The sequence below is a fragment of the Onychomys torridus genome, chromosome 20 (assembly GCF_903995425.1).
Source record: "Onychomys torridus chromosome 20, mOncTor1.1, whole genome shotgun sequence".
NCBI lineage: Eukaryota > Metazoa > Chordata > Mammalia > Rodentia > Cricetidae > Onychomys > Onychomys torridus.
In genome coordinates, this window is record NC_050462.1 from 26996749 (window position 1) to 27013552 (window position 16804).

General features: G+C 37.1%; 1 protein-coding gene across 1 annotated transcript in view; it reads right to left on the reverse strand.

The window, feature by feature from the left end:
• Ptprq (protein tyrosine phosphatase receptor type Q) overlaps nt 1–16804 on the reverse strand; it is a 188430-nt gene that overhangs the window by 37530 nt on the left and 134096 nt on the right. The window contains exons 30-34 of the mRNA XM_036170023.1: nt 15317–15383; nt 12109–12267; nt 11196–11418; nt 8909–8982; nt 1144–1243 (exon numbers count right to left, since the gene is read on the reverse strand). Coding sequence (XP_036025916.1) covers nt 1144–1243; nt 8909–8982; nt 11196–11418; nt 12109–12267; nt 15317–15383 — 623 coding nt within the window. The remainder of the gene's footprint in view (nt 1–1143; nt 1244–8908; nt 8983–11195; nt 11419–12108; nt 12268–15316; nt 15384–16804) is intronic.

Genomic DNA, 16804 nt, shown 5'->3' on the forward strand with positions numbered 1-16804 from the left:
GAAGTTCATATATAAGGTAAATGAGCTTTGGGGCAGCATATAGATGAATAAAAATGGATTAATTTAAGTTATAAGAGCTGGCTGGACACAAGCCTAAACTATCAGCCAAGCATTTATAATTAATAATAAATCTCTGTGTGTTTATTTGGGGAGCAGCTGGTGGGACAGAGCTGATTGGTGGTCTAGATGGAAAACTCTACATACATTGACCTTCACAATTAAGTGGGCCTTGATTCCATTTTTCCTTTGTCACCTGTCAGAACGCTAAACTTTTTCCAGAGGGACACTACAGTAACTTGACCAGGCAAAGGGGTCAGGGAGTTGCTGTCTTTCTGGCTCTGGTATTAAATAGTTTATTTCATTTTATTTTATTTTTGAGAAAGGGTGTCATGTTTCAGCCCTGGCTGACCTGGAATTCACTATATGGCCTGGAACAAACAGAGATCTACTCGCCTCTGCCTCCCAAGTGCTCAGATTAAAGTCATGCACCATATATCTGACTGGTACTGGAATTTCAATGTTCCATGTGGTGGCCCAGCAGCCCACCTGAGGCGTTCTCAGTGTTCCATCCTCAATCTCATTAGTCAATGATTCCACAAAGCTCGTCTGCCCAAACAATTTTGTGTACACGAGATCCATTGACAACCAGTTCTAACTTTCTCACCCTCCAGCAAGGATGGATAACTTCTGCAAACAGTTACCTCCCATCTGTCATTCTTCTTTGCCCCTGAAAGGTTATACATGCTTGTAATGACCATCCCATGACAGCTTTGGGAGAAGACCTTCTTGACTCTTCTCTTCCTTATCGGTCCCTCTCCCTAGTCCAATAAGTAGTTACTCAGCTGCACTCTCAGCTCTGGATCCCTTTAAGTTCTCTTTCCCTCTTTTTCTCTCTAGTATTTACACCAAACATTTTCTATCAAAAGAGCAGAATTTACTTCTTTAAAGCTAGGTTTGTTCAATTCGTATTGTTGTATATACTTCAAAACATCATAATACATATTCCAGGCAGGTTGAGTACTTTATAAATTTAAGAAAAATTAAGAATAAGTGTTTCCCATTTTCTTAACAGCTGTGGTTATTGATTCTTGACTGAACTATGATAGCTATAATGCCCACAGAGCATTCTGGGATACATCTTACCTTGCAAAGGCAAAAATAGCTGTTCCAAGGAGGATTATTGAAAGGATACACAAAGTGACTGACAGGATGATCTCTACAGTCCTTTCTGAAAGCCCTTCACCTGAGAAAGACAGAAACATGATCATTAATGCTACCCTGGAGTTCTCTCTTGAATCTCAAACCACATAGACTATTTCTTGGCATATTACTTAAGAATACCAGCAAAACAAATTTAATTTGCTGTCTCCTCCTCTCCTCTTCTTCTTCCTCCTCCCCCTTCCTCTTCTTCCTTTTAATTTGGAAGTTCAGTCCTTAAATTTTTTACACACTTTATTCCTCTGTGAGCTTACACAGCCTCATGGTTTTGTAATTTCATCTTTATAATAATTGTTTAATATTTTTACTAATAAACTCTGGACTTCTATTTACCTACCAGATATTTTTATTGGGACTTATGGTTATAATTTCATAGACAGTATGTCCAAAATGTGTATTTTCTCTTTTTCACTGAATCCTATTCTCAGTTGAAGAAAACTCCATTACTTTAATTGCTCTGGTCAAAAAGAAACCTTAATGTCACATTTGAATCTCTTTCTTTGGTACTTTACTGCCCATTGACACTTTAATATAAATCTTATATATATATATATATAGTCACACATGTGCTCCTTACTAAATGAAATCACAGTCTCTTAGAAATGTAATCATTTTAATGTGAGAGAATAAAGAATGAAATAAATTTCAAGTATCATTGGGATGGAATTACATGCATTGTAAGCACCCTGGTGCTGGTTACCTAACTCTTCTCCTCTACAATATAGCAGGCTTTTATAAAAAAACATTTAACCTTCTCCACAGCCCCTGGTCATCTCATTTCTTGAAGGGGGGTTGCTCAATCATATCTCAATGACTTGTTATAGAATAAATACATATGTCTCTGTAACTCATGTGGGAGAAGCTTTATACTCACATCCTGTATTTGGAGAAATTTTAGTTGATGTGATTTATAATTTTACTATAAAAATGTTTCAGTTCAATGAGAAAATAAGTTCAAAGTCTGTAAATAAGCAAAGATTCATGTTTTATCTTTTTCTTCTAGATTGGTGATTATAAAATGCTACCCAAGTTCCTGGGGCTATTGACCAGAATGGTAGAGTTGAATGAAAACTGAGTTTTCAATAGTCATTTGGGTTTCATGGTCCCTAGTATATCATGCTCCATTTAAAGGATGCTATAAGACCAAGTATTTCCCATGATATTAGCTACACCTTCTTACTTATTAAAATCCCAGTGCTTTGTTTCATGAATTTTTAACATGCTATATCTAATCAGGTATTCTTGCCAAAGGAAACCAAAAGATGAATAAGTAGTCTTGTTGATCAGGTGATGGGACGCAGAGCCTTAACACTCAGTTTTCAGAGACCACAAAATGAAATTTCAGACTAGATTACCATTTCAAAGCACTGATCCAAGTGAGGAAATGACATATAATATATTAATAAACAGCATGTAATCCTCTGAGCACATGTATTTCAAAAGTGCCCTCAGGAGGGAACACAATGTACCGCGATTGTCGGACACACTTTCTGATTCACTGCTATGCACGAATGAGGTCATTTCTCCAAATCCTGTCATATGAAGTGAGATTCTTTTATGTGACTTTCTTTATAATATACACAAGCCATTTCCTCACTAGACTTGGCCACTGTTAATTAAATTATTTTGTTTGAATAATATATTCTAGCACTATAATTTAGCAATTTATAATAAGAAGCACTGATTTTTCATAACTATTATTTTCTGACTGGAATTATGATTACTTAAATTTAGCAGAGAAATCTAACATTTTAAAATGAGAATTTTGAGGTAAATGAGAGGTATTAATCTCACACTACAATATTCGCCTCCTCATAGTTTCTTCATTCTGTATATAGGCTCTTAGGATTAATATATGGGGAAACTGTTCTTTTATTAAATTACTAGCCTTTTGGGATATTAAAAACAACATGAAGAATTAACTAAAGTTAATTTTATTACCTCATATTTTTTAAAGTGTGTGTGTGTGTGTGTGTGTGTGTGTGTGTGTGTGTGTGTGTGTGTGTTTAGGCATGAGCATGCGAAGGCCAGCCAGTGGAAGTAGAAGAACAATTTCTGGGAACTGATCCTACTGTGGCTTGTGTATCACACTTAGGTAGTCAGGCTGGCACAGTAAGCTATTACATCCTGGACTATCTTGCCAACATTAATGTCAATATTTTAGAAATATAGTTTTATAGGAGGGAAGTCTGATAAGGATTTCAGGTAATGCGTGCATTAATTAACATGATTCAGTATTCTACATTATGTACATACACCATGGAATCATTGTAAAGCTCAAAATAGGTACTGATCTAAGGGTCATCCAATTCCTTTGAAAATAAGTATACCCTAAAATGCTCCGCAAGAACATTTTCTTCCAGTCAGACTGACAAAATTTTGAAAGGAGATGAACAATGCTTACCAGAGTGTGAGAAAAAGTCATTTATTCATTGGTTAAAAAAAAAATGAAAAGCTATCGTCAAATCTTTGTTCACAAACCAAGAAAAAAAAGCCCATATCCAGAACATGTTTATTTATGAAATGGTAACCTTAAAAGACAAGACAAGATGGTAAGACATGAGAACAGCTAGAAATAATTTAAAATGCTGTGATGAGAAAGTATCACTTCATAACAAGCAGAGGCATCCATCCACAGCAAAATTGGAAGCAGCTTCAGAACATGGTGTTGTTTGTTTGTTTGTTTTCTTTTGTTTTGTTCCCCACCCCCATCCCCACTGCGTCTTGCAGTAGTTTGTAGCACAACACTGGCCAGTCAAACTGCCTGGATCTGAAAACTGATGCCAACTACTCCTTTGCTGGGTTACAACACAGTGCTTCAGGTTTCTTACTTATGGGTAACTACTATCTGTAGGAATGCATGGTACAGAGTTCAGAGCGGACAGAGGGTGTTTTCTAAAGCTACTTCCCAGTTTTGAATTTCTGCAAGTGTCAGGTGTCTTTGTTAGTAATCATTTCATAGTCACACATTCATACCCTAATCTGAACAAATCTCTCAGCTGACTTACAAAGTAGGTATTAGTATTGCCATTGTACAAATAGGATTTCAGAAGTTAAATACTTTAAGCATTTTCACAGCTGTCTTGAGGTATCTAAATTCAACACATACTAAAAGCATATTAAATACACCTGCTTCTCTACTTCTTTGGAAGATGTGATCATTGCTACAGATGTAGTAACTCTCTCTGTCTCTGTCTCTCTCTGTGTGTGTGACTCTCTGTCTCTGTCTGTCTCTCTCTCTCTCTCTCTCTCTCTCTCTCTCTCTCTCTGTGTGTGTGTGTGTGTGTGTGTGTTTGTGTGTGTGTATGTGTGTGTCTGATCTCCCTCCTTCTCTTTCCTGCTTCTTCCTAAGCTTGAATACATTGAGACAATTTTTTTTGCACAATTTTAAATGAAAAGTGTTATGACAACAGAACGCCACCAGAGTCCCTTTGCCATGGGCTTTAGAACCTCATCTTCTTCCGCTTTCACAAGGGCCCTGCAATGTACTGAAAGGGATATCTGGTTTTCAAATCCCAGAAAACTTCTCCTATGAAATCTTACAAAACACACATTGCCTACATGCAGTCTCCATGAAGTCAGATGCCTTGGGAAGATTTAAAAAGCTGGAGAGAGTTCATGCAAATGACGAAAATGAGGGTGCTAAATGTTCAATCTAAAGTAAAAACAAAAATCAATTAAGTATAATTAAAGTAATGTGTATGTCGTTTCCCATTTACTACTATGCCACAAAGATTTTTCTCAATGCAAGATTTTCACTCAGTTTTAACCCTTTCAGTTAGTTGGTATGTGATGACTTTTGGGGGGTCCTATTTTCAATCCTATATACTAACTCCTATGAGAGGGACAATTACTGCTAGCATGATCTCCCAAAACACAGCCTTGGTAAATCTCTCAAGCACTGAAATTTTAATTGATAGGCTACTCAGTTCAGTGTTTGTTGCCAGTGGTATGCAGATATTTCTAAATGAAAGCTTATCTGCCTGTGATTGGATAACCTTGATGGGACCTATACTCCCTCCACTAAAGTCTGGGATTACATTCATGCACATGTCTTTATGGGCTTGTCAGCAGCCCTGGGTGCCACTAGTCAGCTGTAAATGATGTCATCTGTAAATGTAAATGATGACACATGGCATAACTGGGACAGAAATTGACTCAGGCTTCCTTTCTTCCTTTGCCATCATCTGGTTACACAAAGGTACTCTTGCAAATACATGTCTCTTTGCTTGCCCGCAGGTGCACAGTGACCCATTCCATCTGTGGGCCTTTCCTCATTACGGAGACAATCAATATTATTTCCTTCCTGAGTTCTTCTACTTTATCTTCTGGGCAGCGCTCTTTTGCCAAGAGTGCTTTTTCTATTTCATGGCCTCTGTTAATGCCCTCCCCTCTCATCTGTCACTATTTTAAAAGCCATTTAAACATTACAGGGCAAAAGCCAATTATAGAACCACTATCCATCAGGAGGGAGTCCCTGAAAGGTCAGTCTAAGAGAGAGTCAGAAAGGCTTTCCTTACATCACTGAAATATGAAGATTACACTGAACTTTGAGGAATTGGCTAATACATACATGAGACCCTTCTCGGTCACTACCAGCCCATTGGCACTCAGTTAGCTATATCCATTCTATGTCTCAATGGTCCTTTCTTTTGTGGCCTTTCTGAGAGCCTGAGCTTCTTCCTTCATTCCACATCAGTCACATGCTAAAAGCCCCCTCCATTTACAGCGTGTATGGGAATTAGTGTCTGGATGATTTAGTGGTAGCTGTTATGTTTCCAAACACAATCAGTATGTGCTTCTGAACTGTGTGTTTGTTTAGCCCTCTCCCTTGGTTGCAAGCACAGGGAATAAAGAGGAAGCCATTGTTGACAAGTGCCTTGAGACTGTGTTCTAGATTATGCCTTTTGGAAAAATGAAAGTAACCATGTCCTCAGACTGCATGGCTCCTGATTTTTGACTGTCCCCCTTTCCAAGGCAACTCTCCTCCACGTCACCCTAATGTCTTAATTTTCCCACGCACACAAATGACTGAGCCTGGCTCCCACTGATCGTCTACACAAAACTGCCCTTTAGTGACAAGCAGAGGCAAGTGACACCCAGACAGCAAACCTAGCTCCCCCATCTCTTCTTTATAGAGAAGGTACTCGAGTTCTGCATCTTGTCTGCCTTCTATCTGCCATCACTAAATACACTGGAGCAACCATTACTTCGCTGTATGAATTGCTGCCAAATTCTGATTGTGTTGCTGACCATAGTGCACACAGTTTACTGTGATGATATTGGGGCATGATAAGATCTGCTATCAAATGAGGAAATGGTCCACACCATTTCAAAACCACAAGTCCAATCAGCCTGCTTTCTCATTATTACATCTATTGGGTACAATTAACCAAGACGATTTTTTTTTGGTGGGGGGGAGGGTTGAGACAGGGTTTCTCTGTGTAGCTTTGTGCCTTTCCTGGAACTCGCTTTGGAGACCAGGCTGACCTATGCCTCCCGAGTGCTGGGATTAAAGGCATGCACCACCACTGCCTGGCCAAGACGATGATTTTTGTAGCCAAACTCTTTAACACGAGAGACTGGTTATTCAAACAAGCCTGTAGGCAGCATATCTCTTGATTTAACTCTTCAGGATGCATTTATTTTTCTACATAGACGTGACAGAGGCTGACTCTTTAGCCAGCTCACACTTGCACATCTTGGTCAGTCTGAGAGCGGTGGAATGTTACACACCTACAGTTCTCACTGAACTGTGTTGTACATAGCTCATGATTACTGATAAACCACCAAGATCAGCGCCATATATCAACTTCATACATTTTCAAGCAATATTCCAGAGATATCCCCACCTGAGTATTTTGTTAGGTGGCTTATAAGTTTTGAAGCCCTGGTGCAATTATTTAAAAATTAGTGTTTCCTTTCAGGGAAATTCTAAGGAGTTAATGAAGTAAAAAATCCTTGAAAAAGTCTTTGATTAGGACCCATCAAAAGAAGCTACTAGGGACTAGAGAGATGGCTCAGTGGTCAAAAGCACTTTTCATTGTAGTGAACCCTGGTTTGGTTCCCAACACGCACACATGCTTTACAAGTATCTGCAACTCCAATTTCATGAAGTTTGATACCCTCTTCTGACCTCCCTGGGCACCAGGCACACATATGGTGCACATGTGTACATGCAGACAAAATACTCATACACATTAAAAAAAAAAAAAAAAAAACTACACTAAGCCTTTAGAAGCCATTAAGCATTGAACCATTTAAGAACTAAAAAATTTAATATTTATACATTATTTTACTTAAGAACTTTAAAACAACCTTAATATATTCTCAGATTTTGAACAAGAAGACATACTTTGAGGAATTGTATTATTATTTCAAGTCACAGAGCTAAGATTTAAATCCAGGTCTTAAGCCTTCATTTGTAGCATGGTGGTAAGGGAATCCTGAGCTAAAATGCTGAAATTCTGGCCACTTAATGACTTAAACAGTGCGAGCATTGGTTTCCTCGTATGTGAATTGGAGTGGAATACCACTTAAACTGATGCTTCTCATTCCTGGCCCAACTGACGTTGTGGGCTGCCTTGTGCGATGTGGAAATTCCAATGCCATGAGAAGCAAGCGCCGTGGATGCATGCACAGCAAGAGCACCATCACCTGCCACCAGTTCAACTTCCTTCTTTCAACTCAAAGGGGTTCCAAACATCGTTAATTGTCCCTTGAGACATAAAATCACACCGACTGAGAAACACACTGATCTAAATTGAAATATAATTTTGAAGAATTTGAGAGCTAATACATGAAACGAGTCTAGGAGGTATGCTTGATTCAGAATATCTAAGATAGTCACAAACTATAGAAGTGATCCCTGAAAGTATTGTCATAACAGTGCGGATGAGATGGGTTCATGTGACTGAACTGTGTTAGTTAGGTCCAATTTGTGTGGAAGAAACTAAGGAAAGTAGTGTGAAAGAAAAGAAAGGCTTGTAGTTTTGAGAAAATTTCAAAGGAAAATATTATCATATGATTTCTCTTTATGAAGACCTTTAATGTATGAGACTATATATTTAAGAACCAAATACCTTTTTATTTATAATATCATCAAGGAACAAATACTTTAACAAAATTTATAGCCAGATGTGAATAGTTGAAGCATCTATCTCTTAAAAGAATGTTGTAAATATCGTTTTTCCTTAAAATGGTTAATCATCTTTAAAATACGTTATACCAAAGACTATCCAGCCATGGATTAGTGTATTGCCCAAACATTTAATAACTGTTATTCTTGTATAAACACACTGAGATCATAGATAAAGGCTGGAGGGACAGCTTGGTGGATAGAGTGTTTTACTTGCATGCATGAGAACCAGATTTTGGATCCCCAGAATTCATATTAAAAGCTTAGTGGGCATGGTGGTGATCAACACAAGATTCCTGGAGGTAACTGGATGGCTATGACAGGCAGAATCTGAAGGCTCTGAATTCAACAAGAGGCCCTATCTCAATAAATAGAATAGACAGTGATGGGAGAAACACGCTATTACTTTCCAGGCTCCATATGCACATGGACACAAATACATGCTCACCTGCATGTACATATACACCCACATACAAGCAGACATGCCTGTATATATGCAGAGATGCTACACACATACACATGAAAAAGAAAAACTGAACTACAAAATCTTACCTAAAGTTTTAATAGGGTCAGAGTAATCAGAGTCAGTAAATTGTCCCATGACATTTGTGGCTCTAAATTTAAACCTGTAACAAAAAAAAAAAAAAGAGATTCATTCTAAGATACTTTTTAGGCAATAGTAAATGGTATTATGTCCTGGTTTCTTTATGAACCTGTTTGTCATTTCTGTGTAGAAAGGCTACTGATTTTTCTGTGCCCATTTTTATATCCTGGTACTTGGAAGATGTTTTTGCTCGTGTTTATCAGCTATAGGAGTTTTCTAGTGGAGTATTAAAGGTCACATACATAGATCAAATCATATTTTATGCAAATTAGACTACTTTGACTTTTTTTCTGATTTGTATCCCCTTTATTTCCTTCACTTCTCTTATTGCTCTTGCTAAGACTTCAAGTACTATGTTAAATAGGTATGGACAAAGTGGCTATCCTTGTCATATTCCTAGTTTTGGTGGAAATGCTTAGAGGATCCTATATATTGTTTTTAAAATGTTGAAGTATATCTCTTGTATCTTTAGTTTCATTAGGACTTTATCATGAATGGATGCTTGATTCTGTCAAAGGTCTTTTACTGTAACTAATAAGATGACAATGTGGTTTCTGTTCTTGAGTCTACTTATGTAATAAATTATGTTTATTGATTTACCTATGTTGAACTATCCCTATATCTTTGGGATAAAGCCAATTTGATCAGGGAGGATAATTTTTGATATGTTCTTGAACTCATTTTGAAAGTATTTTATTGAGAACGTTTGTGCCTGTGTTCATCAAAGACATTGGCCTAAAATTGTAAAAGAAAAACAAATTTTATGTCCCATTATCTTTTCCATAAATATTTTAACAAATAATTATAGAAAATCAATAGTTTATTCAATAAAAAATAAATTTACAAGACATGAGCTTAAGACTAAGTTACAACCAGGAGCAGTCTATGCTTTAATCTATATTAAATGAATAATTATCTTGCTCTCAGGCTCATTGAATTTGATGGGAAAATGAGTAGGAATTTGACCAAACTCATGAGCCAGCAGTAGTCAAAAAATATTAAGCAGATAATCTAATTCATAGATGTGTTTAGATGAAATCATTTAATGTTAGTAACAATGTGGCTACTATAATTAACAAATATAAAGCATAAGTAGCCATTGTATCCTATTTTTGAAAATATTGCAGAATCGAAGGACGAAATTACATAGAATTGTCTTGTTTACATGTACAAAAATTAAGACTAATGATGGCTATTTTCATTATATGCCTGGTTGTATTTACCCATTTTTATAAATGGAAAAAATGCAGAAGATCATCCTTGAAGACACCTGAAATTACTTAACTTGAAAGCTAAAACACAACAGTAACTTAAATTTGTAAGCCAAATTACAGTGTGTGATTTATTCTCAAACTCTTATGATAACATCTATCATGAGAAGAACTGTTGAGAAAACAATATGCAAAAGAAACAAGTAAGAGTAAATATGAAATTTTTATCACTTTAAAAATGTTTAGTTCAAATAATAACTAAAATTTAAACTAATTGCCTTTGATAATAAATGATGGAACACTATTCTTCAATTGCCCAATTTCTCTAAATATTCTAATTCTAACTCAGCCAAAAACATTCATGAAGAATTTAATATTTTAACTAGCACACTGAAATGTGAGCACCTACATTTTTTTAAATTAGTAATAACAATAAGCTTTGGAAAAATCAAGGATAAGATATTTTTCTTCTTAACAGTAGCCTTATTTTATAAAATAGTATCTATAATAAAATAGAAAACAATATCAATTCGTTCAACAAAAATTAATGAAGTATTCATTCAGATGTTTGATGGGATAAAAGAGAGATATTAGCATTAGTATCATAAGAGGAAGCCTTAATTAATTAAAAGACTATGAGACTGTTTCTGAAGGCCTATGTACACCATTGTCTATAGCAAAGAGCAAAACACTGTGTTCCAACACATCAACCACATTGTTCATTACAGAAATAACTAACTTCTCCCACATTGCATGTTCTCCAGTGCCATACTTTTTAAATTGCCTTTAAACAACTTATCACATCAAATCATACTTTCTTTCAGAATTGTATGCCTTTCCTATAATACTGTATGCCTTTGCAATGAATAGCTAATGCTTCCTCTAGCTCTTCATTTCTAGTGTGTGATAGTCAGTATCCGTGGGAGATCCCTTTGCTCACCAGAAGGATGGATAGGTTAATAGATAGGTGACATACATTAACGAACTTGTAGTTTAGTACATGGTTGACATACACTGTACTTACAGATATTGCTTTTTTGGTTTCAGAGGTCCATTGCAAATTTTCTCTTCATTGCCAGGGATCATACAGGCATTATCCGCACCTATCACGTAGATGTCTTCATTACCACTGAACTTTGTCTTTCCCTCTATACATGGGGGATTAGGGAATCCTTCATTTGTAAAATATGGCCTTGCTTTGTTGAAATACGCATCATACCATTTTGTCACATTTCCATCTTGCTGAGCTAGTACGGGGGAAAAAAGAATGCCCACCACAAATCACATTGAAGGTATCTTCACATCAATGCAGCACTTTTATGATTCCATTAGAGAACTCTAGATGCAGCAAGAGTCATACCACAAACCAACCACTGGTGCAGTTCAGGTTATAAACCTGGACAGTCTCCAGGAATCTGAAGGACTGTGGGGGCTAATGTAGCAAGTGGACTAGTGGTTCTCAACCTGTGCATCAAGACTCCCATGGCAGCAATTGACATACCCTTTCATAGGGGTCACATATCAGTTATCCTGCATATCAGATACTTATATTATAATTAATAACAGTAGCAAAATTGCAGTTATGAAGTTTCAATGAAAATAACTTCATGGTTGGGGGTCACCACTTCATAAAGAACTGTATTGAAGGGTCACAGCATTTGGAAGGTTGAGAACCATGGCAAAAAAATCAAATCACTCCAACCAGTACACACAATAAATAGATGGCATATTTTGATCAGGCCTTTCCTCATTTGAGTATAGTATTTTTTAAAGTAAGTTAGTGATATAATGACTAAAAATATTAATAGTCTATTGATAACCTTAAATCTTGTTAGAATCATGAACCAACTTTACTGGATAATTTTGAGTAGAACTTTCTTTAGCATTCAGAAAGTCACATTCCACAGTCTCCTAAGATAGACTGAAATCTGAGGTACCTCCTGTTTCTGTCACAAGCACCTGGACATTTTTGATTGGTCCATGATCATCATTGTAGTAGCATATCGGCATTCTGATTGTAATTGTTGTTGACGTCACAAGCAGTTTTCCTGTGGCATCGTGGATAGGAATTGGCTTGGTTTTTGGTCGTGCTGGAGCTAAAAACAGTAAAATATGACTAACAGTTTTCTGAGCAGAAAAAAACAAACTTCATATTCTCTAATAAGGTGACAGCTCATGAAAATATCGAACTAAACAGTAGATATACAATAATTATTATCTCATAAAGATATAATTATGTATTTGGGAGTTTCCTGAAAAAACTGAAGGCCAGGTGCAATTTTTCAGACATGCAATTTGTCTTTTTTCATTAAAAACACTCAATTTATAAAAGCTGTCATAAATAATTTTCAAAAACTATTTACGTGTAACATTTTTTGTGTGTTCTTTTTCTTCACTTTTGTTATCTGGTTGATTAATTTCTATCCTAGTCATGGTAGCATCTTTCTTACTGTTCATCCATGCCAAAACCTGGATAACAGTCTCCCTTATATTTGGAAATGTTCACCTTATCAGGTAAAATGTCAGATGAAGAGGCAAAATGCAGGAGTAGGTGGCCAGAGCCTTCAGATACAACTGCCTGGTGTAGCAGTCACAGAATGGAGAGAAGGAAGGAAAGGTTTACTAGGAAGAGGCCTGAGCCCTTTTCTGTTCTGAACCCTCAAGGAGGTCACCAGGAGTCCTCAAGGACAGATCTCAGTAACAGGAACCTATTATTTGGGTGCCATGATCCAGCTGTATATTTACCATCAGATAAAAATGTATTGAGACTGCTTCTAATTCAAAATTAGAATGTAGCTAACAAAATCATACATAGCACTAAAGACAAGTTATCTCTATGAGTCTTCACTACAACCCCCATGTGCTGTGGATATCGCTCTGTATAAATAAAATGCTGTTTGGCCAGTTGCCAGGCAGGAAATATAGGTGAGACAAGAGAGAAGAGAATTCTGGGAGGTGGAAGGCTGGGGAGGAGAGATACTGCCAGCCATGGCCATGACAAGGAAGATGTAAGGTAATGGTAAGCCACGAGCCACATGGCAAAGTACAGATTAATAGAAATGGTTTAATTTAAGATAGAAGAAGTAGATAACAAGAAGCCTCCAATGGCCATACAGTTTCTAAACAATGTAAGTTTCTGTGTGTTTACTTGGTTGGTTCTGAGTGTCTGTGGGCCTGGCAGGTGAGAGAGATTTGTCCTGACTCTGGGCCAGGCAGGAAAACTCTAACTACACCCATGCCCTTGTATCTCTCTGTGGGCAATAGATGAAGAGTGGAGGTCAGAAGCATCTTCGCATAGAGATGGGTAAAGCATGTGAAATGAGAGATTTCAGTCAAGCATAAAAATACTGGGTAAACTGTGCTTGTACATATGGGTGTCTATATAAAGTGATGAAAAAAAAAAAATCCAGATGGTGTGGCTTGACCTCTCCTTTGTGTTTTCTGAAGTTGTTTTGTGAAAAAAAAATTAAAAGTTGAAACACCTTATGTGTTTGTATATTCCAAGATACAGAATTACTAATTAAAATATTAATGTGTATAAGTGCCTGCTTGTCTGTATGTGCACAGTGTTCATGCAGGGACCTTCAGAGTCAAAGAGGGAATTGGAACCCAGAACTGGAGTGAATAGGTCATTGTCTGCCACCCAAAGCAGATGCTAAGAACTGAACCTAGGACCTAGGACCTTTGAAAGAGCAGCAAGCACATTTCACCACTAAGCCATTGCTCCAAAATTTATCAAATCAAATAAATAATGCTCATAAATAACACACCTGTATTTATTAGTTATTAGTAAAAGGATAAAATGTAAAATTGCATCTGCCAACGACTCTTTCATACTCTTAATAACAATTTTCAGGTCTTGTTTAAAAGGTTTTTCAAAGATGCCCACTCTTAATCCTCATAATTAACAGTCTGCAAGGTAGGGTCTAATAGCATCTGCACTTTCTAGACTTATATATGCTGAGATTTCCCAAAGTCAAACAGATATGAAAAGACCAACCCAGGATTCAGTCTCAAGAGTTATCTAAACAGCCTGAAAAGCTCCCACTCCAGCCTCTGTCCTCCACTGTCCCTTCCAAAGAAAGAGACATTATACTCTCCTTTAGAAAGACATACTTGAAGGAATTCTACTCCAGGTAGTCTGGAACAAATACTTAAGGTGCTTTATTGTTGCTTTTTTTTTTTTTTGCCCCTCTGTCCACTCCTCCCAACCTCCACCCCACTTCCCTCTTCCCCCAAATCCACTTCTCCGTCATTTCCCTTTAGGAAAGAGCAGGCCTCCGAGGGGTGTCAACTGAACACAGCATACCACGTTATAAGACTAAGCATGGACCCTCATATCAAGGCTGGATGAGGTTTTCTTAAACGTCTTGGGACCTTTTGTTTTCTTTCATTTTTAGTACTTTCTTAAGTGATAGAGGTAGTACAAAAAATTGCTTGATATCAACATCTGGTCAGGCAGTTGCTGGTCAAATGGACTTCAATTACTCTTTGGGGTTTTGTGGTTACTTGCTGGAGGAGAACTTTCTTTTCTTTTCTTTCTTTCTTTTCTTTTTTTTTTTTTTTTGTTTTTTTTTTTTTTTTTTTTTTTTTTCGAGACAGGGTTTCTCTGTGTAGTTTTGCACCTTTCCTGGAACTCACTCTGTAGACCACGCTGGCCTCGAACTCACAGAGATCCACCTGCCTCTGCCTCCCGAGTGCTGGGATTAAAGGCATGCGCCACTACTGCCTGGAGAATTTTCTAAAATACCTGCCAGAATAATGAAGTGGCAGATCTACTTTAGAGTTAGAATTACACAATTACAAGGTTGGTTACCTGGAGTTTGGTAATCCCTATTTGATCATCTGAGCAGAATCCAGCTCCTAACACAAACAGAGACTCAGTCTCGGCAGATGCAGTTTTCAAAAGCTCTTTCCAATAAAATTAAAGTTTAGCTGACAACCTTTAGGACGGACATTCTCTTCAACAATAATTCATGTCATCGTTTAGCTGTTTAAACTTTTAATATGTGCATGTTATTACTTAATGTATGCATGTCACACGCATATTCATCATGTAAAGGTTAGCCTCCTGCACATGATTCAGATTACAATCACCATCTGGTTAAGAAAACAACAATTCAATGGAAGGCAGTTTGTTTATACCTTTAATATCCATGGTTATTCGCATCTGTACTCTAGGCCCGGCACCAGCACTGTTGATAGCGTAAACCTGGAACAACAACAACAAAAATGGCTTTATCACTACTCCAAGCTTCCAGTCTATGCATGTGCAAGTGAGCATGGTTACAAACAGTTTTTAAAATGATCTCTTAGATACCTTGCTCACCCTTGATGCAGCATGGAGGACCTTGGTCCTGCCTCAATTGAATGTACCAGGCTTAGCTGCCGCCCCCCACAGGGCTGAACTTACCCTGTTGGAGGAAGAGATGAGGGGTGGGTTGAGGGGGAAGTGGGGAGGAGCCAGAGGAGGAATGAAGGGGGGGAATCTGTGCTTGGTATGTAAAATGAATTAAAAAAATTTTTAAATGAGCTCTCTTTTAAAAACAATTTTATCTGCCTACTAATTATATTTTCTCAAGCCTGCTTAATACCACAAATATCAGAAAGACACTAACAATCAAGAATTTCTTACAATTAATATTCTGGAGCCAAATCATGAGACTACATGCTAACTGACACCAACGTCCCTACCACCAAGCCCAGGAAGGCTGTGCTGCCTGCCGTTTGAACCCACGGGAGGAAAAGAGTAGAAAACCACTAAGCTTATACCACCTCTCCCTCTCCTTTAACATCTGTTACTTCTCTCTGTAGCCAGCACATCGTGCCCTCCTTTAAATCCATATTCAAGATCTTCTTCTTGTGTCTGAAATGAAACCCAATTCCTCCTGCCTCCCTATTTTCCTGTATTAAATCATCCTCCTGAAAGTTGCCCTTTATGCCCTTCTTCACCCCTGCCCCAAAGTATCTGATGCATAACCTGCATAATGCAGCATATAAACATAAAACATTTTTGTTTGTGTGCACAGTGGGTGATTTACACAAATGGGAATCCTTTCAATTAGCTTTGTGCTCAGGAAACTGAAGAGCCAGAGTCCTTGACTTCACCTCATCTAGCTGAATCAAACAAAAGACCACAAGAGTAGTCCAAATTCCTTGTAATTAGTAAATACAATTTGGCATGTGTAACATATTCTTTGGGATTAACTCATTTTATATATTAATGGGTCATCCTTGCATTATGTCAAAATTTTGGAAATGTTTTTGTCGAATTAAACTTAAAATAATGCATGGTATATGGTATATTAAAGAGGCCAATCCTAAACACTTCTGTTAAAATAACTAAAAGAAAAATTTGGTGTCATTTGTAACTTTTAAAAAGGAACTTTTCAAAATAAGTGATGATCTTTTCTTTATTATAGGACTTAAACTGTGGTAATGAGTAAGAAAAATTGGTGAAAAAAATTAAAAGCACTTCTTAAATAGTGTGATGTATGGAGATACTTGGGAATCTTTTTAAATACAAATATTCATAATAAACTTCAATATCCTGAGATGTTTATATTGCAATTTACAAGCAGTTATATTTTTGTTTATAGACCATCTGTACTTTGTTTTATTTCTTATTTTTCT